The sequence below is a fragment of the Mercenaria mercenaria genome, chromosome 5 (assembly GCF_021730395.1).
Source record: "Mercenaria mercenaria strain notata chromosome 5, MADL_Memer_1, whole genome shotgun sequence".
NCBI lineage: Eukaryota > Metazoa > Mollusca > Bivalvia > Venerida > Veneridae > Mercenaria > Mercenaria mercenaria.
Genome location: NC_069365.1, coordinates 20,168,189 through 20,195,501, shown reverse-complemented (window position 1 = coordinate 20,195,501; position 27,313 = coordinate 20,168,189). Strand labels below are relative to the sequence as shown.

Genomic DNA, 27,313 nt, shown 5'->3' with positions numbered 1-27,313 from the left:
CAACATTGTAGATCTTTCAACAATAATCGCAAGAAATTAAACATTTATCTCTGTTCTAAGGTACCTATGATTCAGCGCTGGCTGTTCTCCAGTATGAATGCACATGTTTGAAGTTTTCAATCTGTTTTGCATTTGCGTGTAAATATGAAACGCATGTCTTTACTGAAAAGGGGGTTGATAATTTCCGTCCGTGTCTATTTAGTTTCTTTATCTATACATTTTATATCAATGCGAAACATTTTTTATATGATAAAATCCATCTTTAAGCGGCCGTATTTGTACCCGTTAGAATTTAAGAAAAAAGTGGTATATAAGCACATTGATGATACCTTCCGGTTACCTTTTCTTGGTCACTTGTAAACGTATATTGTTTCACTAAAATACTTTTGCTCATGAGTTCATAAAACATTCTTACTGAAATTCAGTACTTAATAAAATGCTTTTAGAGTGTCTTGATGGCGTTATAGGCTCCTTGGCCTAGTGGTTTAAGTCACTTGCCCGTCACCTCTGTGGGTTTACAGTGTCTTGATGGTGTTAGGTTCCTTGTCCTAGTGGTTAAAGTCACTTGTCCGTCACCTCTGTGGGTTTACAGTGTCTTGATGGTGTTAGGTTCCTTGTCCTAGTGGTTAAAGTCACTTGCCCGTCACCTCTGTGGGTTTACAGTGTCTTGATGGTGTTAGGCTCGTTGTCCTAGTGGTTAAAGTCACGTGCCCGTCATCTCTGTGGGTTTACAGTGTCTTGATGGTGTTAGGCTACTTGACCCAGTGGTTAAAGTCACGTGCCCGTCACCTCTGTGGGTTTACAGTGTCTTGGTGGTGTTAGGCTCCTTGTCCTAGTGGTTAAAGTCACTTGCCCGTCACCTCTGTGGGTTTGAAACCTCACTTAGGATGTATAATTCCTTCAAGTGAGGAAGCCATCCAGCTATGCAGGTTCTCGACCGTGCCTTTAAAAATGGTCTTATGGGCAGCTGGGGTCTTCCTTCCCAATGAAAAGCTTGAAAGTCACCACATGACTTATAAGTGTGTCTGAGTGACGTGACGTTAAACCCAATACAAAGTCTGTGTCTAGACAAGGGTTTGGATATGTTAACCAACAATATTCAAAATACTACAAGCAAAATGGTATCAGACAAACCATAGCGCTAAAGGTAACATTTCTTCTAGTGGCCTAAGATTGTGCAAGTAAATAAATTTTTCGCTAATTATATAACAAACATATATGGAAAATATCTTCGTCAATGTGATATAAGTGACAATAGATCAACCAAAACCAAACTGGATATTCTGTTGAAAACTGCCCTGTGCGGAATATGGCGGATTCTGACCTTAAAGTATTTGTAAGTACAGTTGTATTTGAGATTTTGAAAACCAGTAAAATGTTGGATCTTACGGCCTACTACAGAAATACTTTGACTACATTATTTACCCTCGTTCTCCATACTAACGGTTTAGTCTTTTTCTGAAGCTGCGCAGTAACATTTTATTGAAATTAATACGAAAAACCAACATACTGGGGCAGTTAGTGGTGTGAACATAAACGTTTTTATATGTTTTCAAAGAATAAGGTGTTAAACAAACACTAGAGAGGATATTGATGTCAACCAGTCAACAGACTAATATTTGGGTGTATAAAACCGCTGTCCTAAATAAATATTAGAAATAAAAGGTGTTTTATATGAGAACCTATTCAGCCATTGCAAGTACTTTACTGCTTTATAGAGTCGCACACGTGTGAAAGACTAGGGCAATTCGAAAATAGGACTGTTTTGATTTGTTTTCCGATCACTTTATAGAGACTTTTTTAAGTTAACCTTTAGCATGCTAGATTACTGTGATAGACTGGTCCATCAGTCAATTTGGGCAATACCATTTATTATTCGAACGGGTGTTCACTGAAAATTTACTGACTGAATAGTGAACAGTGCAGACCATGATCAGACTGCACGGATGTGCAGACTGATCTTAGTCTGCAAGAATCACTTGCCTCCAGCAGGCTAAAGGTTATAACAAAAACAAGAACAAAGTGTGTCTGTATCTAGCAAATAAGCGACACTTTAAAAGATCTTTTTCATATAAAAATTACCCCCTCTTGAATTATTTTTCAAAGGTTCACAATTTTGTGCTGACACTCTCAAATGTCTGTTATATTTATTCAGTCCATAAATGACAAAGTGATCTCTTTTTATAATATCATAAAATATAACGAATTGATAATACTAAAACCTTAACTTATGTGTTAGGTTATGGGTATAACATAATAACGGAAACACCTTATAGTGCTATTTAAGTCGTGTAACATGATTATGTTACATGGATATTATTAACACAACACCTTATACCTATTTTAGACTTATGTGTTATTTCAGCATGATGATGTTACATGGTCCTGTAAATAGTTAAGACTGATGTGCTATTTCTTGTGTGTAATATATCATTACCTTACACTGGTAACTATTTGGGGGTGTAACATCATTATGTTTCATGGATAACATTAAATACTTAAAACCCGTTGGTATTTTAAAGTATACTGTAAAATAAAAGCATGGTCACATCTGTATGTCATACGTGGTAACGGATTCCTAAGGCAAAGACTCCGGGGCCAAATCCTCGACCCACAACAGTGGAGTACAAAACAACCGCTCTGCTGGAGAGAACGACATATGAGGCAATTGTATTGTTCGTATGACCGTAGAGATCTTCTTTGGCCAATAGCGCAAGACCACACAAATAGCAGTGTCATTTCATTAGACATTTTAGCTTATTTTTTTCGAAAATTAAAATTTAATTTGGTAGAAATTTGATAGCAACTTTAGAATTTATTGAACTCTCGGCAAAACGGCAACATTATCGAACATTTGGGACACAATTTTTATCTGGCTTAACTTCGTTTCAAAGTTTACCAGTATTCTTAGTCCATAACATTTCAATTTTCTATTTCAATAACAGCACATGTTAATTCTCGTGCCCTCGTTCCATGATTTACGGGAATGAATAACCGCTGGTCGTTCAAGAGTTATTAATTTCAATTATGTATTGTGCGTAAACCTGTTGAACATTGGGGCAGTAAATGGTTACGGTGTACCCTTAATAAAGGCTCGACGGGGGACAAATAGCCCCTAATTTCTATTATAATGTAAAAAGTTCAGGGAAAGCTGGATTCTATTAAACTGACACTTTTCGCAGATGTCAAATCAACAATTTCATTACATGTTACTGCTACTGTGTTATAGCAAATCTTTAAATAATTCTTCATGTGGTTTACATGATGCAATATGAATTTATTTTTCTTTATGAAAGAGACTTAGAGGTCACATATCTTAACTATTATAAAGATCTTTTGCCATGGTGGGAGGAAAGTACAAGATATGAATATTCTTTATTTTCATGCACTTTCCTGTTTCTTTGGCGTGCCGGCTGTCAATAATCCATGCCAGGGATTCTTATCCGAAAGAATGTTACTAGTCTTAGGCGTTGAACATGAGTGCCGAACTCACGACCCTGGTTTCAAAATCCGCTATCTTACCACCGGGTAACCGCCTTTTTTATTTTATTTATTTATTGTTGCATTGATAAAAGGTTAAGGGCCCGTACAGGTGAAATTGTTCCCGACTTTTTTGTCAGCATACTGTAAAATAAATGAAACGATCATTTATCATCTTTTTTAATTAATAGCAAGGTAGAAATCCAAAGTAATATTTCTCACCGGTTTTCATTAATCCTAACTTCTGAACGAATTACATTTTCACCATCATTTCCATTTTCGAAAGGTACTATTTTATTTCAGGTGTAATTAAATCAATAAATTCTTTGAAACTGTATCCTAAAATTTTTGAGTAATTTTTCGATAAGATCACACTCATAATCGATCACGCTTTGATTGCTGAAAATTATACTTCGCCTGGTAATTACTGCCTCACCAAATGGCGACACATCGCACGCGCCCACGATTAATAGTTCTTTTAAAATTGCTAACTTTATCAACAGTTGCGTTTAATATTAATTTAATGTTAACCATGTCAGGCTGATGTTTGTATTTGTACAAAAACCAGCACCACCAAAATTAACTGATTTTTTCTTTGATTTTCAAAAAGCCATTGGAGGGAAAGTAAAAATCAAGAACGTAGTTTGCGGTAATTTATACCATTATTTTTTTTTACAAACTTCTGTTATAACTGGGAAATATTTGCCCTCTCGCATTCTTTTAATATAAATATTTTCAATTCCTTCTGTCCCAGCAGAAGGCAGCGGATGTCTGTAGTCTTTGTTGAATAATAACTTCATATTTATTTTAGATTTTAATTAGATCCAGATACTTCAAATTAACTCTCACAAAAACTTAAATAAACAAATTTATTTTAAACGAACAAATATCTGTCCTCGATCATGAAAAGCAGATTTTGGGGTCATTCAAAAATTTGAATACTTGTTGCTTTTTCTTTTGATGTTAACGGTTTTCTCTCAGGGTGAGGAAACCCCTTAACCCAGACGAGGTAGTTTTCGGGTTTTTCTAAAGTACTCGATTTTTGATACCATTCTTTAGACATTATAATTTTACTGGTATGTGTCAATGAAATTAGCTGTATTGCAATATTACGTTATGATTGGGTATTGATCTAAAATGGTGTTAATATATCGGTATTCCGTTCAATAACAGTTTCTGCTTTATTTATTTGTCTCCCCGTCAGCGCCTCCGGCTAACATCAACAATCACAACAAAGCGAAGGAATTTGAATGGCTGAGCGATTTCTCGAGCATGCGCAGATCAGCTGTCATACCGTAAGGCGCTTGATATGAAATTCATTTGTACCACATGAAAACATCATTCGAGATTTAACATGACAGATCGTACAATTTGTGATTATAAACGTTCGTACGTACGGACAGTCAGTATGCCTAGAACATTTTTAGTGAAACGGACTGAGGAGATAATATATGAAAGTGAAACAAACACTGATATTGATTCACTAAGAACAGCTGATTTGGAAATTTGTGTTAACGGGGAATTAACGGAACCAGCTCGTGGTAAGTGGAACGTTTAGTGATTTTCACGAATGCACGTGTTTTATGTGATGCACGAATTTACCGTGCCTTATTGTTTAGTGTAGATGTGTCGTCAGATAAAAACATCAGCGCTGAGTATACAGACTTGTTTGACAGAAGAAAAACGATGCAAGATTGTGGTAACATGCCATTTGTTGATTTATAATAAAAAAAACTGTATTAATATTTGCCATTTATTAATGCATCAACTGCTGTTGTTTCCCAGTTCTACTTCAAATCATTTTGACTGGCCTTGCAACAGCTGGTGTGAATGAGACATGTTTAGATATTATACTACCCCGAACCAGGTATAATAACAGAAGAACAGACAGTTACTTTTTGATGGCATATTATTGCTATATTTACAGGATTAACGGTTAAAATTATGTGTACAAACTGCCTGTATATTTCTCTTGGACGTTTTTAGGATAAGCTCATACGAGTGCAATTTATTTTCATTTCTATAACTACTTCAAAAGCAGACGTCTGTAGTCTCTAAATTCATTGCTAAATCAACATTTATAAACAGATATCGTACACTTTACCACTTTTGACAAAATATGTATAGCCTTTGTGTATAATGTACTTTTCTCTTTTCAAAGACCTCTTAATATATTCGCCTCACTTTGCACATTTTATCTTTAAAGAGATTTTATTTGCTCACTGCCTATCAGAAATGCACTTGTCTGTAGAATATCTCGCAGCAGGTGTAGCCATAGTAACTGACAACGAATTAAACTTGTAAAAAGATCGACTATATTCAACAGGCTTCCTGCCACCTGTCGTATAAATACTTTAAAATCCGTTTAGAGTATTTTAAGAAACTTGATTCGGACTATTTTTGCAAATCAGTACCAGATAATACTATTGAAATAAAGGTTGTAAAATCTCCGTCTCAATGAATGCATTAAGATACCCGATATTCGGCCCCTAAACCCCTATTGATGTTTAATACTTTTGTCCCGTAAGCCATAATAACATTTTATCTTTACTGTCGTTTCGAACAACAATGGATTTAATCAAAGTCTATATTTATTTGACACGGGGTAGAAAGAAGTTCATTTGTAATATTGAGAGACGGGGAATGAAAATTGTTGCTTATTACATTCCTCGGTCGGTGCCTGCTTTTGTTCACAGGAGTACGTTGTTATATGTTTCGCTTTCATTCGTTACATCTGACAATTACTGGTTTCTATTTCATTTAAAGTAGTTTATTTAGTTTATTGTCTCATCCAATATACATGTTAACATCACAATATACAACTATGGCACATATTATATTACATGTTAATGGCTGTTCAATACTGAACTATATGAGACAGTAATAAAAAACAAAAACAACAAATTAAAAATCTATATATATCACAGAATTATATATATTATTATTATCTATTACATTCATGATGATGACCAGAACCATATCAGGCACCCAACTGGCAACCGAAAATGTATAGTATTAAAACATTATCAAATGAGGTGTCCTGATACAGACCTGGCCAGCATCCTAAATGTAAAGGTGTATTTAGCATGAGATCATTACAAAAATTGAAACAAAATTGCAAATTTACAAGATAAAAGTTATATAGCCATTGCTAATCCAATTATTAAGAACTGCCATAAAATTAACATATAATAAGAGACTGATAACTGTAAATTGGAGCACTAGTGCGCATATAAAAAACATTTTAAAAGATCGAATATCACCTCTGGTCAGACCAGAAGAGAACTGATTAGCAATGACTATATAAACTCTAATAAAAGATTTACACACATACATTAAAACAATTTACATTTCTGTTATGATACGCATTAGATAAATGTTTTAAAAATGTAATGTGAAAACTGAAGTGAAAATCAAATTGAAAAAAAATAAGAACAAAAAACACCTGTTTAACGAGTCGGTATTTCACGAACTGTTAATTTTGTGTATGCATGTTTCTATATTTATAAAACTATGTTGGTATTGACATACCTGTTTGAATGTCTTACTCTAATATTTATACAACATTCTTAACGAATAGGTAAACAAGGGGATAATTGACAGATTTGACAGGTCAGTTAGTCCGTGTATGTCCAAGCATTACATTTTTGACATGATAACTTCATCATTAGCAAAACTGCATTGCACAGAACTATTTAAATATAAATATTGTTGTTTTTGGAATACCTTTCATTTTATCGGTGGTAAATTGCTTTTCTTCAAAGTTCTTCAAAGAAAAAGGAAAGAAAATATTTTGGATATGATGTTATCAGAGTGTTAAAGTAAATTATATACATTTGTGCATTTATTTAAAAAACAACATTGTTAAATATTTGATAGGCAGTTACTTGGCATTTTGGCACTGTTTTATCTGCTCGCTTTGACGTCTTCATATACAGTTTCATGTAATTGAAAATATTGATATGTTAATTAATAAGATAGCTAAGTCACCGTGACATTCTCACACAACATGTACTCGTATTTGCTGAAGGCTACAGATCACTACCATATTTCATAATTCACCGGGGGTAACTTCTCTTCTCACCATATTTTACTCATTAATGAACCGTTGGCAAGATCTTAGCATACACTTGTAGCACCGCGGGAAGTCGTGTTTCGACATGCAGCATGCAGCCGCTTGCTGAGCCCCTTAATGTATTCATCCGCGTAACCTAACCCCATTAATCAGTCGCAGACATCTTGTCCGAATTACATATCTCAGAACGAAAGGAGCGCTGAAGTATGGGGTACCTGGGGAATAACAGAAATTACAGTTTGTCGAGCGAGGCATGTTAGGATCTGATACGGATATTTTGTATATGTATTGAGGGGTCATAAATGTGTCATGTGTATTGTAGTGCGTTTTATTTTCGATTAATTGCAGATAATCCAATTACAGTTGCTTGTCTGGTCTAATGGGTGATGAATAATTTGAATACAGCTTACAAAAGCCTATAATTTCACGAATTTAGATAGAGATATCTTTGTCGTAGAAACTTCATAGAAACTTTTGACACTGTCTTATAGCACACTACCTAAGATTTTTTTTAAATGGGTACTCAAATCCACGGTAAAATATCACGGCAAAATGAAGAAACCTGTAATAACTTGTTTCTTTTTTGAAGCAGGATTATGAACAGTAGTTTAAAAAAAAATTCTACTCCTGAATGAGTTATTGAGACTTTTAAACGTCAATATTCTTTTCATTTTTTGTTAAAATCGTTGTATTAAAGATGTATTCGTCTTCCGGTGATTGTGCTAACTGAAGTAGAAAACTAGTGATTATCATACATAAGCGGTATAAGATATTCTAAACCTTTATTTTAATCCGACACCTGTTGCATCAGTCGCAATCGTTCGTCTGCTCATTCAATAACACAGGTAACATCTGACTGTTGGCTCGCGACCTGCACGTGCTTCAATGGATTCTGCAGCTGTTGTCATTGGTTACGTTTATTTAACACAAAACCGAGAAAAAACTGTGTTGCAACGTTAACAATAGAACAATTTTGAAAATGCGCATCTACACAAAAGAAATTGTGATTTAAACCACTTTTGTCAAAAGTTTTAAACTTACGTCTGCATGCCCATTTTGTGGGTTAAATACCACCCAAAATTGACTTTAATGGTTGTTTAAGTGCATGGTCAATATTCTTAACAATCTCAATGATCTTAATAGCCTCATAATTTCTAACTAAATCGACAAATATTACGCGTAATTTATTACCATAATTAACTGGTACTTTCTTGGTATATGGTTTCTCGTGTTTCTCTATTCGCGATCTGATTGGCTAACAAGTCCCGGGTATCTAGCCTGTTGAACTTATTTGCATACAGGATGACTTTTTGCCAAACACCTGTAGATTTTAAAGTGAATTTATTTTCAAAGACAATTTTCTTCCACACATTAGAAAGTTTCAAATTTTTATCTCTTACTGAAATCGTCCAACTATTGAAGGCAAGAATAGGCCAAAACCAAGTTTCCTATCCGGGTAGCAATATTTATCAAATGAAGTGAAAAAAAATATAAATAAGAAAATATAAGAAACATGTCCCGTATTGCTTAATTGCTTAATAGTTTGACATACGATTATATCGATTATATTAAAATACAAAAGGATAGTTTTTTGGTCAGTTTTAGATTTTTTACCATACAGTATTGCCGTAATTCCTTTTAATGGTTCAATACTCTAATCAATGTTTAACTTTAGATTTTAGAATCTAAAAAAAACCCCCAAAAAACTAACAAACAAACCATATCCGTCGTCAGTATTTAGTATTTAGGCTTTTGTGTTTCTTTTATAAATGATTTTAATCTTTCGGTAATGTGTCAAGTCCGAAATTTAGACTTTTGTATGTCTTAACCTATAGTTTCTGTAATTCATTTATTAATGCTTCTATACTTTTCATCAACGTTTGACAAAATCGGAAATTTAGAGTAAATTAAACTTCAAAGTCTCTGTAAGTTGCTGCGAAACTTTGCGTATAGCCTTAAGGTCCGTTTACTGTAGTTGACGCTGTGTCCATGCCAGGTTGCATTGACGCCTATACACCAGTTTTACAAATGTAAGACAAAAAGAATGTTTAGAGCCTGTAACCGTTTGGCGAACATCTGTGCTCTGAATTCGTATAGTTTGGTTCGTCGCGATAACCCAGGGGTGTTGTGTGATAAGGGCGTTCCAAGTATACCCAGGACCGGCACGTAGAACCCAAAGGTCCTTCGACTCGATATTCTCATTCAGCATGTTAAGTATAGTACGGGCAATTGAGCTCATAAAATACATTAAACTTTTTGACATCTGCCTCATTATGGTCTCTTAGGCACGTGTAGAAAGCAGACGACAGACCAGATCTACTGAGACGCTTTTACTGTTTTTAGTTTTTATGTAGCAATAAACTTGGAGGCAATAATCACCAATTTCACGTACATGATCTGTTTGTAATGAGGCAAGAAACTTCTGGCATTTATTGTTGTTTGATATTTTCTTTTTAAAATGAAAGTTATGCGCTGACTTTATTATTATTGTTAAAATATGTCACGTGGTTTGTTTTCTGCTCGGATTCATAGGTGATGGATACACAGCCGTTGTATAGTTTTTTGGTTGCTTTTTTGTAGTGTATATGGGTACAAAGAATTTAAGCACATTGCAACAGTGCACGGGATAAAGAGTATATGATCTATTTAAGGAAAAAACAAAACAAAAAAAAAAACCTGAAAAATCTTAATGATTTTCACAACTTATTATTAGGTTGGGGAAAATATCTTACAACACTCGCGATTTGCCAGGCAACCGCTGGCGGTAGATGTCATACTTAGCAAGTGTGCATGCATAGCCTTTTTGCTTTCTTTTTTTTTTTTAAATCCGTACATATTTCAACCCCGGACAAATCTAGGTTTACCATCTTGTTGAAAGTTGCACCATTATGCATCTTTATCAGATACATTAATAATAAATTAAAATGACATTTAGAGGAAAAAAAAGACTTACTTTAACACGTGCTCTTACATATCTGTAATAATCTTAATTTTGATGAAAATCGTCATTTTTTTCTATATCAAAGTTGCATCGATATTGCCATGGCATGTTGCAAACAGCGATTAAAATCATATTTAAGATGGTATCAGATTTGATAAATAAGATAAAATTCAGAACTACCAGTTGGTAGAACATTTGTCTTTTTAGTGTATTTTTTCTTTTAATTTGTTTTTTCTATACGATGTTTGAACAGGTGAGCCACTTTTGTTTTCTAGGTAACTGTACCGCAGTTCATGTAATGATGATGTCTATTACCATTTGCTAATAGAGCGTAAACGGTTAGTTACGCAGGCTACATATTGTAGTGGCATGCAAATCTTACTAGGACCTATATTCGATATTAATTTTAATATGTTTATTTAGAAAATTGCTGTGTACGTTTCTATTACATTTTGCTTAAAAATCGAACTTGTTTACCAAGATTTTTGTTGAGCGGAAGTGGTGACTGCATAAAATGACCGTTATTTTAAATAATGTAACCGTAAGTAGGATAAAATCTCTCATATGAAGTATCTAATCCCATAATAAAGCACTTTAATCTTATCTTAACACTCTTAAAACCGACAATATCATAATGTTGTTATCAAAATTCTTAAGATAATATTAACACCCGTCCAGTCGCCTCAAATGGAGGGAAAAGAAAACGGTATAACGGCTGTAGTTCATATTTACATAGCGCAATTATTTATGACGGATCTGATAAATTATACTATGACCCGAGCCTAGCATGTAATGTCACCTTATTTCGTTGTTATAAAATATTTTTACTTGCTATTATGCACAAAGATACCACATTCAAATTGAGAAATTCTATCTGGAACGAATCCAGTAGTCACGAGTGGACACCTGGCGGCACAAATGTTTGATCTTTAGTCAGTGCCAAATATTTCATCTAAGTAGACATTAACATTTCCCTACATCTGAAGTTTGAAAAAATCTTAGGGAACTTAACTATCTAGATAAAAATGTAACAGCTTTTGACCACTATGATCATACAATCTTGGCCATTGGCACCAGTCATCACACCCAGCTTCCGCTCCATGTACGGACCTAAGTAAAACAATATGTAATGTGAATTTTCTGTCAGTTCTGGTATAATTATATTTTCAAAATGCGCGCGTTTTCTCTTTTGGGACAGATCAGTGCTCTGCTGAATTATTAATATGCATCACAATCTGTTACATGCTGGAATTTTCAGAAACACTATTGATTTTATTAAAAGACAAAGGAAGGGCTATTGATTTCATAGCGAGCGGATGCCAAAATTAGTTTAGTGTCATTGTACGCGCTTTAATTACCCGCGGCCACTGTTAAAATCCTGTTATCAAACGGTTAACAATATTCGCGCACATGTGTGACTAATTTTTGATAGACAGGGAATTGAAAATAGATACAAATCTATAAAATGAAATGGTAAAAATGTGTTTTAATCTAGTCCGATTTCATTAAGATATTCTCGGTTTCCATCAGAATGCCCGCAAGAATTACTTACCTATACTGTTTCTTATGCTTTACAGAAATGGCAATACATGCTTGAAAAGAAAAAAAGAAAGAAATGTTTTAGTAGATGGTTACTTATCTTGGGCAACAACAAATTTTGGCGCGCACCTAGAACTGACCTTGTTCCATTTCACAGTTATGTCAGAGGCGGGTCATATAATTAGTCTACGCACCTTGTAAATTGCTTAAACTTGACAACATATTGAACTAATTTAAAAAGTGATGGAATTTGCTGGTTATAACCTCATTCGAAGCTAAACTGTATTATGTCTGGAAACAGTATTATTGGCATACGTGTGTTTCCCACTGCGTTTTATTCAGACAAATTTTCAAGTACCCCCAAATGAAAGAAAAGTAACAGTTTTCGGCAAACATTTACGCTTAAATTATCTCTACGTGGTGACCCATTCAATAGGTCGCTGACAGTTTCCCGTTATTCAAAATCGAACAAAAGATAGTATGCAGAATGACTGGGCAATCGTCGGGTCTCGGTGAATAGATCGCCCCAATAACTATTACGTCGCAGTGGCCTTTATCGCCCGGTTATGCAACTGTTAATTGACCATAAATTGCTTTAAATTTAGGCGGGATTTGTAAATGTTGCTAAAATTTTGAGAAAAAAAAAATCAAACTTGTAAAAGTATTATATATTTCAATAAAATACCACTGAAATGATGCCACATTAATAATGATAGTTACTAGGGCTTTCAGTGAAATCATTTCACTGTAAAAGAGTCAATATTTGGAATGACAACACATTGTGATTATTCAGAAAAGGTTTTGCAATCAATTCTATTGATTTTCCTTTATTTCAATTTGTCCTCAAATTATGACAATATGATCAGATGGTAACGGCTGTCGTCTGCTACAGGAACCGTTAATGTAACGGTATTCAGCATCCGTATCTCCTTTGTTCTTTTTGAAAATGGCGCCTTGATAACAGTACATTTAACAGATGTAGCGGACGACTTTTAAAGGGATGCTGATCGTCTGCTGAATATGAAAATCCATATATTTTGTCCGTGAAATATGATAGTCTCACTTTGTTCCGTTGGAGAGATTTACCGTTTGCCCATGTTTCTTAGAATTACGTTGGTCAAAGCTAGAATTTAATGCGAATATCACTAGTAATCTCAGACTTCTGTACGTAAGAAATTTTGACTGTGATATCAATTGCAGACGAGTCATTATCCCAGACAAAAGATTCCAGTAATTTTGGCGCACTTTTTCTTACAGAGTAGAATTAATTAATTGCACATGCGCAACGGTACCACTGATAATTAAAAGGAAAAGGAATCCACTTGAGGGTTCAAGAGTTTAGATAAAGATTAAAGTAAACAAAAATTTAACAGATGTCGGCCTCTTACTCAATATTCCTAACATTTTCTGGGAAATTTGCACAATTTGGAGGGAAAATGCAGTCCTTGAGAGATTGCGGTCTGAAAACAAGCTGTTTACGTTTGTTTGCATTTTCTAGTTTACATAAAATAAAAACAAAGTATGTAAACAATGAGTTAGCAGTCCGTTTAAAGAGTAGGTTGATTAAGAACATTTTACATCATTTTAAATTCTGATATGCCTGTCCAAAAGTATGTCATTGTATATAAAATAAAATGTGTGTGCAGTTCAGTAAGGTGTTAGTTCAACTCTCTAATATTGTGGGAACATATTCATAATCATACTTTATACTTCGGTCGCCACTTTTAGACCTGTTTCTATGTCTAGTGTTCTTCTTTTATTCAAATTTATCAGTTTTACAAACATTTACTTTATTTTTTCTCCAATTTACATATCAAATTATCCATAAAGAACTCCATGTGTATGATCACTTGAGGAAATTCACGCTGCAAGGCATACACTAGCAATGTGCATTCATTTCTCGCATGCATTAACATATGCGTTTTCGTGGGCGTTCTCCCATTGTCTACCGTCCTCGTCTGACAAATTGTCCGACAGTAAAATTGAAGGATATTAATTATACACGATACAGGATGTTCTCTATTTTGATGAACTGTCATTGAACGTACAGGTTGTCATTTTCACAGCAAATACACTATTTTACTCGGTGAACGCCGCTATGACATCCGGGTATTGTGAGAAACAGAAATAATCTTATTTTATCATTATTTTATTATTATTATTATTATTTTTATTATTATTAGACGACTCCTTATTCTAATCGCTGGTCCTAGTTTGTGGTATTGACCTATTTTTTCCAGGCTAATGTGAGATCATGAGGAAAAGAAAGAATATAATTCTGAAGACATGTAACAAAACAGTTGTGTAAGATCGGGAAACTTTTTTTCAAAGTTCTGTCTGTTTTTCTCTCTGATGAACTGAAAATCCATGAAACGGGCTGGAGAAGTTTCACGTGTGAGATGTTTAAAACTTTAAAGATTAAATATCACAAACACAAACATTTCTTTACATTATTCACTGAATTTCATGACAGAATTTGGTGCTTTGTGAACGATTTACGTGCGTTATGAAGAACTGAAGATTTCTATGTTCCGATTTAGCCAAGACTAGTGTCATCCGTCCGTCTATTGATAGAGACTGACATTAATAGCTCGAGATAAAGAATGGGTATTTATGAAATGATAATGTTGTCATTTTCCTGTCCATTCTGCAAAAACAGACCGTCACTCAAACTGCGGAAGTTGAAGATCACATTTTAGCACTTTCGCACTATCAATTTCCAATAAATCACTGTCAGTTTAGGGGCTATCTTCTAAACTGACCCCTACATATAAGGACAAGGGCTGCAGATAAAGGATTGTCAGTCTGATTGTCTGAAAGGGCTCACTATTTGACGGGCACACCCGTTTCCGCTGTCCAGATAGTGGTATATCTCAAATTAGGGGCATTTGCATAAAATCTCTCATGTGAAAGTTCTCGCGAGATATCGAATATTCTAATTACAAAGGCTCAACTGTTATTGCACTGTGATCTGTGGAACACTTGAAATATGACAGGAAGAAGAAAAGAGCTTTTGAAAATTGCCAAAACGTAATTGACCTTAATTGAAAGTAACCCTTCGAAATTGAGCGGGCGATGTCGTAAATCGGACATTAGAAATATTGCCTTCTTCTTTTTTTCTACGCGCAGTAAAGTGACCATTCGAGGGTTTCATTTTTCACAAAAGGGGTCATTGAGGTGACCCCTTTCTCACACAGAAAGGGTCTCTGTTACCTCTAAACCCATTCAGATATTTGCTGAGTGCTCCATTTTTCACCCATGATCCTTTTTTCCTGGTGGTCAACGGTTTGATATTTCGTCGGTTTGAAAGAAACAAAAAACAACATCTAAATTTGTAACTAACGCTTCAGAGGATGCGCCCTGTGGCTAAAATGGGGACCAGTTATGTTTTTGATGGATAGCTGTCGTATGAGACAGAAATGGTCACCTGTTTGACAGCTCTAACGATGTGACTCCATGATTAGATTATTTCGATTAATTTACCTTTTATTGACCTTTAAGATTTGATAAGAAGTTTGCCGCGAATACGGAAGAAAATCTTGCACTTGGGGCTACAAGTTATTGCAAGGTGTAATTACAGAGGGTAACTTTTGTTATGACCTATTAGGAAACGTCACTGCCTGTCAAGATATTATTAGTATCAATTGATAGCTTATATTTATTGCTAATTTTGATCTTAGATAAATTCATTGTCCTTTTACTATGATTTAATTTCAAAATAAAAACTTATTGCATAACGGGCACTTGTTTTTTTATTGCCCATTTATCGTATATTATATCAGTTGGATTGTTGCGGAGTACGTTTAGTGTGTTTGAACAAACGAAGGGATGTGCATCTATTTTTAAAGGATTGATTGATTGAATGTCGTTTAGTAAGTGCTTTATTTAGATTTTTCATACTGTTTTCATATAACTAGATACCGAAAAAAATCTATATTGCTTAAGAGAAGAAAACTCTTACTTTATTACTTAAATTCTGTTGACAAATGGAAATGTAGTAGCGTCCCTTTAACTGCATTCGCAAATGTTTAAAGTCTAAATGAAGCGGCAATTGATTTTATTTGTTCTCTTCGAATTTAATAAAGGTTAAGTTTTTAAGATAATAGATGTAAAAAGTGAAGATTACGTAATTTTGCGATTCTTAACAATTTTTTTTCAGCTTCCGATCACCATATTCCAGCGTACCAGTTTTGCATCGCCCTAAAATAAATGTTCTGTAAAAATAAACGAAATAAGTATTCTGCAGGGATTCTATATAAGTTTTCCCCCAATACGTTTGTATATAAAGCAGTGTATGTTTTTGTCTTTGGTTCTTCCAGATAAAAAGTGGTTTAGTGAGCTATATAAGATGTTCTATGTTATATTATTTTATAAACGTTTTTTATGGTCCGGAATACTTGGACATTTTCTGCTCTCTCGCACGCCGTTTTTATTCGCGTGTTTTATTCCACCGACATAATACTAAATACATTAAAGTGGACAGTCTTCTATCTGAAATATAAGTCAGTCATATGTATTTGGGTTTAAACTTAAAATTATGTCACATCACGGGCAGTCAGATCTGCACAGTCCAGTATAAAAGCTTGCATCTAAATTTGAAAGGTTTCATCAAAATGGTGTCTTTGATGTTTTGTCTGACATAGTTTTTGAAAATAAACAAAAGGAAACAATAAAAACTTTGATACAAATGCAGCTTGAAAAATCTCTCTATCTTAAACAATTGCTTTTGTTTGTTATCATCGTTAATCTGAAATTAATTGTGTCTTTGGTATTTAGTTTTGTCAGTGTCTTGAAAAGGACCACGGTTAAGATTTTAAAGATATAGTATCAATTATATCGTAAATTGTAACGAAAATATATCTAGGTAAGATTTCATATTTCTCCTGTTTTCGGATAGAAAACTGAAACTCGAAACTCGCGCGCTTTGTAACTGTTGCCGATTTACGACAATGGCCCGTTTCCGTTAGGAATGTATCCATGCGCACAAAAAGTAGCTCGTTTGCTATCTGATCCGGCGGGGTTCAGTGGGCATCTACATATAAGATACAGACGGACCACTAAATAGTCATAAAACACCGACGAGATCTAAAAGAATTTAAAGATAATTTCACGTTGCATTCAATTTTATTATCAAAGAATCACGTAGTGAAAAAACGTCCGCGTTATTGTCGTGAAGAGATGGGGGCCATTCTTTATCTTATAACAAAAAAGAATGCAGCTAGCTGTTGACAACATGATTGTCGTCTGATGAACATCTTTGAAATATTGAGACATCTCGCACAAAAATGCAAGATGTTTTGTTTAGATTATCATTCACATGCTTTCACGAAACCGTAACTATTCAACAAATATCTTGTTAATGCAAAAAGGTTGGAGATATAGTTTCCTTATTTAAATTCACTGAAACACATGTCTTCACGCAGTTCATTCTAACTCTACACAGTTTTTAAAGATCAAAAGTAACTTTTGCACCCCGTTTAAATGTTTAGTACTGTTTTGCATACAAACGTTATTTATTTGTCTCAATGAATACTGTCTTGATATTTTTTTTCATTATTTATGTTTCATTTTGTTTGTATTCAAATACTTTATAAAGTCAGCTGTTCGCAGATAATCACCCGCTGTTTTCTGTTTCTGCTTTGTGGATTAAAGTTAGATACTGCAAATTTTCACTGAAGTTGTTACCTATAATAACTTATTATGAACTTTTTTCATGTCCCGTTTAATCACGGTTTTATCATAAATTAATTTATGTAAGATAGATAGTTTCAATTGGTAGTATCCAATCATATTATCATATCGTTACAAGTTATGCCAACCTTAGAAGGTTGGAACATTCCATATGTTACCATCAATAACTATGTTACCATACTTGCTTGTCAACTTCAGCACGAACTAAACGACTTAATTATATCCAATAAAGATTAGTAATAAATTTATTTATTTGTTGCAGGTGAGTCATGCACATCGAAAGCAGACGACCCACTCCCTCTATCTAAGCAGACGATTGTATCAGAGTCATCCGTAAACGTCACCAGAATGGACCCATCGAGCACGTCAGCTTCCTTGAAAGGGTTGGAATGTTGGGACGCAAACTCTGACAATTTAACAACAAAATCTGAGATTGAAAGTAATAGTGTAAAACAAGACTCTAACATGAAAAGCATTAGCGACCTCAGTTCCAAATCCACTGCAACAATTTCTAAGTGCAGAAATAAAGAGAACACAAATTGTGAGCAAATGAATATCTCGGGCGGAGAAAGTACAGGGGTACTTCTTACCAAAGCTTTGAACACTCTCGTAAGCGGTGAGTACGAAATGATAACACCACCTAGAAAAAACAAATCTCCGAAGCAAAGTAGCAAAAAAGTAGCTCTGTTTCGACCGTACGAGTTAGACAACGGAAAATCAAGTGAGAGAAAATATTTGATTCCCACACAGTCGCCGATGTTATTTAGGTCCAATTATTGTAGTTCTGGACAAGAGTGGTTGATTGAAAAACGATCTAAATCCGAAGCAATCATGAATCGAGTGAACTATCATGAGGTTCCTCAGAAAACTGTCACTAGCAGCCAAAACCCAAAAGCAGATTTGACTAAACTAGCAGAGGAAAAAAGTGATTCCAGCAATTCAGAAGTGACAAAATTTAAAGAAAATGAGCAAGCAAAAAACTCGTGTGTAAATAACAGTTTGGAAATTGTGTCACCGGAACCGAAGACAGTCAAACTTCCACCAGTTCTCTTACCTTTACCGCGTCCAATAAGATCGTCGACACCTAAAACATCACCATGTCCTTCACCTAATCTGGTACATGTAACACCTATTCCAGAAGCAAATTTTCAACGTAAAGAACTTGTGTCAGCCGTTAGTGGTAGTGTATACAGTGCGTCAGCTTCTCCGGTGCCGCAGTCAATCTACAGATATGAAATGTGTGATACTATGAAGCCCAAATTTATTCCGTACCAGCAGACGCAAAGTGATATACCGTCTGCAGCTCAGGAACGTCCGGTTCACGTGCGATATCATACGTCTGTTGGACATCGACTTCCACTGAAGCACAGTTATAAACATCAGAATTTGGCGAGCGAGCAGACGATGGAAAGGTCGCGATCGCCAATTAGGCACGAGTCCGAACAAGAAATTAGTATAAAAGACAGATATCGGTCAAATAGTTGCCCACCAATTTCAAAACATTCGGATATGACAGCTATTAAAACTGAAACACATACGAATCAATGCCAGGTACCATCTATTCCACAAAGAGGAGTTTTATCCAGCTCGACCAAAAACTACATTGACGCCGTGAAGGAAACCTGGGCAGCGCACCACGCGGTTATGACCAGCAGAATGCCGTTGTCAAGTTGTAATAAACCTGTTTTGCCGTCATTTTCAACATTTACTGACAAACTTTCAGATATTCATGATAAAACGTCATCAGCGCCAATTCTAAGTGAGAACAGAGTTCCAAGTCTAGACAATATCAAAATAGCTGGTTCTAATCAAAAACATGTACGAAGTAGAAGTGAAGAAATGCTTCAAATATCAGACACTTGTACTTCTCAAGTACGACCGCCGTCTACAGACACTACCTGTCGAACAAATTTAGAAAAAACAAAACATGTCGGTGAAGCCATTCCAGTTAGTTGTTATAGAAACTTTAATATAGATGCATACAAAGTTCCACAATTTGGCAGCCAACACGCAACAAAGGCAAGAACATGGCACGTTCCAAAAGGAAATCGCGTAATGTCACCGGAACCGGAAGTTGAAATCAGTTACAAACATACTAGTCATGTTGAAAAAGAGAGCGAAAAAAGGACCGCGGATGGGGTAAACAGGGCACACACATCCGGACCCCACACATCAGTTTCTAGTCACCAGGGCACTTGTCCAGATAATGTATTGAAAAATATGCATCGTCAGTGGGCATATGATTCTAGTCACTATGTTAAGCAATATGGCAACATATCAGAACACTATGCAACGGATTGTACGAAAAAAAGTGCAAGTTCATGTACTAACAATACCGCTATCCCTGAAATAAAGAAACATTTCAATCCTGCCGTAGATATATACAAAGATCCGACGCCTTTTACACTGCCACTGCTAGATCCCAAACTCCGGATGTTTATACCACCACAGGTCTTCAACCCGAGGTTGATGACTACGCCTGGCCTTGCACCCGGTCTAATGCATCCATTGCATATTCCTCGTTTAAACGTCGATGGACATCAGACCTATTCTAGAGAAGATTTTAAACCAGACGTCACCTCAATGTGTACAACATTGCGACAGCAAACCCAGAAAACGCCTTTGGTTCGAAACTCATCCGAGGACAGAACTTATACTGATAGAAACCCTATTAAGCAACTCAAACCTAGCACCATTGACCCCCGACGTCCGCTCAGCACGTCGGCATTACAGAACCAGCCGGTGCTGCCGACAATGACGCCGGAACCGAAAGTGCCACTTGCACCACTCATGATGATGATGAAGGTAAATATATTAGCCTTAGTTTATAACACGCTGTCACTTTGATAAATTGAGAGATCGTTGATTTATTTATGGTTTTCATGATCTCGGATATTTCGGGACTGGTCAGGCTTTTAAATGCTACATTTTCGCTATACTCTAACCATTGAAAAAAAAAAATTCAGACTGTAGAATGTAGATTATCAGGCTTTTGATTTTTGACTAAATCCCATATCTGTATTGCATATATTTGAATAAAATGATAATAATAATTATTATCATCATCATCATCATAATCGTCGTCGATCAACATCCTTACTATATACTAAAAACAGGGAACAAATAAACAAAGCGATACGAGTCTATGTCGGCAGAAATTTCCGACAATAACTGATTTTCTTCACACGTTTATAGAATACTAACCAGACACCTACCGCCAATGTTGAAGTGATCAACGGAGGTTATGGAATAAAGAATCCAACATTTAGTGCGCCAAAGGTCCAAGACTTCCCCGAGCAATGCGGTAAGTTTTTTTTTATTGATCCTGCTGCAACACTTAAATTCAGCATTTTTCCTAGTATATATCAAAAGAAAGAAATAACACCAATAGTCAGTCCAATTTTTAGTTATTGCTGTCAGTAGTCTTATCAAATTAAAAACCCTTAATAAATAACAGTTTTAGGAGATACTTTTAATATACTTAGTATACAGAAAGACTGAAATTTGAATGTAAGGTTATACTTAGCAGCGGGGGTGATCGCTTACTGTTAGATTTCATTTAGAAAAACGTAGACATTCATCTTTTGGCGGGATTTCTTCTGTTCTCGAAACCCGTTGCTATTAGATTTAAATGATTGAAATTTAAAGCTTCTTTAAATACATGTCACCAAACAAATAGGTTTTCTATTGACATATTCATGGTTTTGCCTCGTGTCGCCGGTATAATTTCGTCTGCCGTCATTATACAGCACGGGTGAAGTTCATTTCACTGGACCAATTTACCCCCAGGGGTCACTTTGCTGTTTTACAAAAGCACATATGCCCATAATGTGATCACTAAACTTTTTATGATATGTCGTCTTGACCTTCGTTATCACTATCTTATTTTCTATGATTGCATTTTGTTCTTCTGAGTAGTCAAACGGTAACATTATTGCTTTTCAAATGCCATGCAATTGAAAACGAGTGCGCCATCTGTTGATTTGGTCACGTGCTTTCGATTATAATAATGACCTTTCACGTAACGGGGTCATTTAAGATTCAAAAACGAGTAATAAACATGTCGAAAAGAAAGCACAAGGGTACACGCCCTACAGACCACAAAATATGACATTTCATTGACAAAAACCGTAATTTCCAGCCATATGGCCCCGTCGCCCTATACACAAATCACTGGATGTCTTAAGCAGTTCATTCGGTAATAATGTGGCGCGGGCACCGGAAATTTGTATTTGTGCATGTTATCAATTACCGTTACCCCTTAATTTAAGGTTCTAAAAGACGCGGCTCGGTCAGTCAGGGTCCGGTACGGTGGATCTATTGTTTGATATCGTGAAGGTTCGAGGTCATTGCAGATAACCTAATGTTCAGAGACATTAATCTGAGTTAATAGCAAACTATTCAGAAAGCTTTCACCACATATAATTTTCTTTTTCAGCAAAAGTATTGTAATGTATTGTAATTAATTTATTTATTTTGTGTCTTTATTAAAACAAATCTATTCTTGATCCACGATTTTTACTCAAGTGTAGGACTTTCGGGGGTTAACTAACAGCATTTATGGGACGGAGTTGCTAGCGAATTTAGTTAATAAAGCTTTATATTTAGTATTCATAATGCTGTTTTTTATTCACAGTTAATCCAGAGTCGTCCAAGTTCATTTGCAAGTTCTGCAATAAAGAGTTCGCCCTGCAGCGTCTTTTGAACCGCCATCTCAAGTGTCACAGTGACTCGAAACGTTACCTGTGTACCTTCTGTGGGAAAGGATTCAACGACACGTTTGATTTGAAACGCCATACACGTATACATACAGGTAGGTTTTATTCCATATATGATAAGACGGGTCATAGGTTATAAAACTTAATTTGGAGACCAGTCTTGGAGTACAGTCTTGCCATTGGTCAATTTCAAGTTAATGCCCAGATACTACCAATCAGATTCTGGGGTTAAGAGACTGGTTCATAACATTTGGACCTGTATCTGACTGTGCTAGCACAATTCGAAATGAACGAATAGCAAACTTGCATTTTGAAACTGGTCTCCAACATTAGGCAGTTATTTTAGAAGTTAGAAATCGGGTACATTTCATCTTCAAAACTTTGACTATGAACAGAACTGCTTGTTTTTAATGCAAAACACTGTAGCAATACATGATTCATTGACTAGGTGTGTTTAGGAATATTTACAATGCTTGCCTTTTAGGTGCTAAATTATGAAATACTGACATGTAAAACAAAAACATATATTCAGCCTATTTATGACAACAGTCGTGTTAGTTAAAATGAAAGACAAGGAATGGATATATCTGCGTCGTTTCTTAGACGTACTACGGAAGAGAATAAGCGATCGGCGCGTTTTATTTTTTAAGTACTAGTTCGAAATTTGAACTCAATACCACGAAATTTCACCTAGCACTGATGCTCTGCTGTACCATACAGTTAACCATTTATAAAATTTGTAGCATAAACCTTTGCTAAATTGAATAATACGTTATGACGCGGCAAGTTTTAAATGGCCCTATCAAATGTTAATTACTCTTTAAATTTGCGTAAACAGTTTATAATTATATAGAATACGTTTAATGGTAACAGATTATAATCTTTATGAATATTACCTTCGGCCAAGTTTGAAAATTTATAAGTTTCTAAGTTTTGTATGTTTTTTTTTATAAAGTTTTAGATAGCTGTAAATTGTAAATGTTACTTAGTAAGTCAGACTGTTAATCACCTTTATTTTCCCCTAAAATAACATAAAACTTGAAATAGAGAACATGCAATAATAATAAAAAAAAACATTCGTTACGTGGCATTCACCTTCAAACATAAAATGTTATCATATTGCAGTGGCTGCTGGGAATAAAATTTCACCATTTAGTACTTCGGCAGCTTTTATAAACAACTTTCAGTGTTTTTATTTTATTTATATTATATAATCGTAGACCATGGTATAATAAAATTTACATCTGCCGCAAAACAGCCTTCCAAAAGTTTTGTTTTATAGCTATAAATGTTTCTCTACGCTGGAAGTCTACTATTTTGCATCTGTCTGGGGTATCCTTTCACCATGTACGCTGGAAAGTCACCATGTGATCGATGGCTTGGTCGGCGTGACATTGAATTTAATACCCCCCCCCCCCCCCCCCCCCCCCACACACACACCACTTCACGCACACGCGCACGCGCACGCGCACGCGCACACGCACACAGAATACATGTCTAAGGCACTGTGATACGAACTCATTAACGCATGTCCAGTTGTTTTATGCTGTAACTTAGGGTAAACACATCTTACGGAATACAATTATGTATGTAGGTTTTGTTTTACAAGCATTAAATTCTTGGCTTTAAAATCAATCATTTAATATCGACTAAAGTCGGAAATGTATTGCTAGCAGACGGACTGACGGTTGGGGACACGTTTGTTTCAAAATAAAGATCATCTATTGGCCTTCTAATGGAATTAAGTTTTGTAGTAAGAGAGTTCAGTGTAGGCCGATAAGTGAACTAAGTATAAGCCTATTTCTAATTTCTAATTAACAAGTAAAACTGTAGTGATCCAATAGCAATTAATATTGGCCAATTTGGATACTGTGCAAGCAGAATTTTAGAGAACAGGAGAATTAACATTCGACTTACCAGAAATGGTTTTCTTTTTCTATACGTTGTTAATATACTGTAATACTGTTTGCTAGATCGTCTAGTTTTGGCAGTGTATAATTTTATCATACCGTCACAGTTTATTTCATCAATTTACGTCTCAACCTGACACACAATGTGTTCCTTTTTTACGGTTATAGGGTATCCTTGCTTGTCAATGTTGACATTAAATTTTATTTTTCTTTACTTTCATTTAAATGTACATAAATCTTAACTTTCTGTAATGTAAATACGGGGATGGATTACAATCAGTGAAATAGCTATTTTATACAATATCTTTCAAATCTTAAACAGATGGTTTTTACTACAAAGCACATTATCATTTTATAGGAAATTATTGTACATTTCTTAGCTTGCTAACAACGTTATTTTTACCCCTGATGTTTAAACTGTACATTAAGTTGATATAATCATGCTAAAAATTAAGGAAGTCAGAATACATTTGATAATGATGACTGAATAACTTTACACGATCTAGAAACTTATTACGTATTCATCTGAATAAAGAAATTGTTTTATCAAATTTGGTGTAAAGCTATTACATATTCAATTAGTACATACAGCCGCTTGATTTATTCACTTAAATTGATATTCAAGTGTTTGGTGTTGATATGCACCCTGATAACATCTGCAATTGTGATAGTTATATAATTATATTTCACAGGCTGTGAGATTTCAGTTGTGGTTTCATGCTTTGCACAAATGAACCCTAAAAAACATGAAAAAACATGAATTGGTGATAAAAATGTCGAATATAAAAGAACTTTTCCTTCTGACAAGATACTGTTACCAAAATAGCCTGACGAAGACCAGTAGTTCATAATTCTATCTATGTAATGGACCACTATGATAAAAACTGTATTTCACCTTCTTGTGTTTAAATCTCACTAACACATACGGGAGTCACTGCTAATCATGCATCAATGTGAAAATTGGAGGTGTGATATATACCTTTCCTATATAGATTAAATATAAAAATAATTGGATTTTGTACAAGCTCACACGGCACCTTTCTGCATTGCACACATGTGCATTTTAATGCAATTTTTGCGTAAGAAATATTTCAAACTGACATACATGTTTTCACAAAACTGTGTTTGAATCTACATATTCATATCATGTGAACTGATACACAACCTTAGGGAACAGTAACTGCACAGACACTGGCCAAGAAATTCTGTACTTTTTTAAGGTTAAAGATATCCATGCTCAACTTTAAGTATACATGCACATGCTTGTTTCCACATTGCAATTACATTCTCCTTTGACACAATCACCTTTAAGTTAGATTATCATTATTTTGTTTAGCTGTCTTCATAAAATATTTAATTACAATTTCAAATGTTTCATCATGTACAAATAAGCGTATGACATACAATATTATAAATTTGTTTATAAATGTAGTTTTGTTATTTTTCAGGAGTAAAGCCGTACAAGTGTCCGTCTTGTGACAAGGCATTCACTCAGAGATGTTCCCTCGAGTCGCACACCAAGAAAGTGCATGGAATTGATCTACCATACGGCTATAAACAGAGACGTACAAAGGTAATAAAGTATATTAATTGGTTATCATGGAGTACTCGTAGTGTTTTTTTCCTGAAGTCATTTTTCCTTATTTCTTCGCTATAAGATCAGTATGCTTGCAGTTTTAATCGTGATGATTCGACTCATGATTTAGTATTTGAGTTTGATGGAAGATCTGAGAAAAAAGTGAATATTTTTTTCAACATTTATGCATTTATTGTTTTCAGGTATATGTTTGCGAAGACTGCGGTCATTCAACGTCAGATCCGGAAGATCATTTCCGCCACTTACAGCAAAATCACCCATTCTGTCCAGCTCTGCAACGATGCCACGACAAACGTCAGTTTAAATTCAGAGCCGATCCACAAGGAAATAAAAATAAGGACATTGGCGATATTAATACACTGTCTGATAATAGAAGTGAGGAAGAGTTAGCGGAAATAAGACACTCTGAAGCAGCAGTTAATAGATTGAATCATGAAGAAATTGACGGGAGGACTGAGGCAGATATTGCTGTCGAACATTTGCAAGGTATCGTTGAGAAGGACCGTGAGAATTACGATGGAATTTGTGTACAGGGTAGTGATCGGGAACGAACTCCGGTTGCTGAAAGTGATGTTAACAAATTAGCCGAGACTGGACCAGAAACAGCTCTCGGTGTTCACAATAAGAATACGAATGTGATCAATAGCGGACTAGCGACACGTAGCACAAATAGTTACTCTGACATTTCTAGAGATATTTATCCAAATCAAAAAGTATATATTTCACCTAAGCCTGAACATACCGTTGGTAATTCAAATACAAGAAACGTGATAAAAACAATACCAGAACCAACTAAACGTCTGGCAGCCTCGGAACCAGTCAGTGTTTCTCCTAAGAAGAAACTAAAGTCAGTTAATTCCCCAAAGAAGAATAAATCAAGTACATCACCAATGAAAGTCAGACCTCTACAATTTGGAGTGTCGGAAAATGGTGGAAGTTTGCCGAAATACGACACAGAAAATGTTGTTAGTAAGAAAACTACAGACAACGTTTTCAAGAAGCGTCCATTAGGTTCACTTACACAAAATACCTTAAATCAACAGAAGAACAATTTAAATACACAGTATAATGACAATCATATTCCTGTGGTTAAGAAACCGCTAGGAAATATAATGGGAAATATGCAATGGTGATACTTGTTACAGAGATTATCCGGACTTTACCTAAGTACCAATTTTAGAAAAATGGCTATGTAGATAATCTGATATGATATTGGAGAGTCTTCATGGTTTTTGATGACTTTGGTATAAGATGACTACTGATAATCTGCAATAATGGTATACTTGAGTAGATCTACAATAGACTGTGAGGTTGATGTTTAGGTAGCAATTATTGGTTACTTTTGTGGTTCTTGTTTATAAT

General features: G+C 35.1%; 1 protein-coding gene across 1 annotated transcript; it reads left to right on the top strand.

Annotated features, from left to right (window-relative positions):
* Nucleotides 1-4,804: 4,804 nt before the first annotated feature.
* On the top strand, nucleotides 4,805-27,084 carry LOC123556579 (uncharacterized). Its single transcript, XM_045347403.2, has 6 exons — nucleotides 4,805-5,021; nucleotides 17,989-20,531; nucleotides 20,922-21,030; nucleotides 22,363-22,539; nucleotides 25,803-25,927; nucleotides 26,134-27,084. The coding sequence occupies exons 1-6, from the start codon at nucleotides 4,835-4,837 to the stop codon at nucleotides 27,082-27,084; spliced, it is 4,092 nt and encodes a 1,363-aa protein (XP_045203338.2). The 5' UTR covers nucleotides 4,805-4,834.
* Nucleotides 27,085-27,313: the final 229 nt, after the last annotated feature.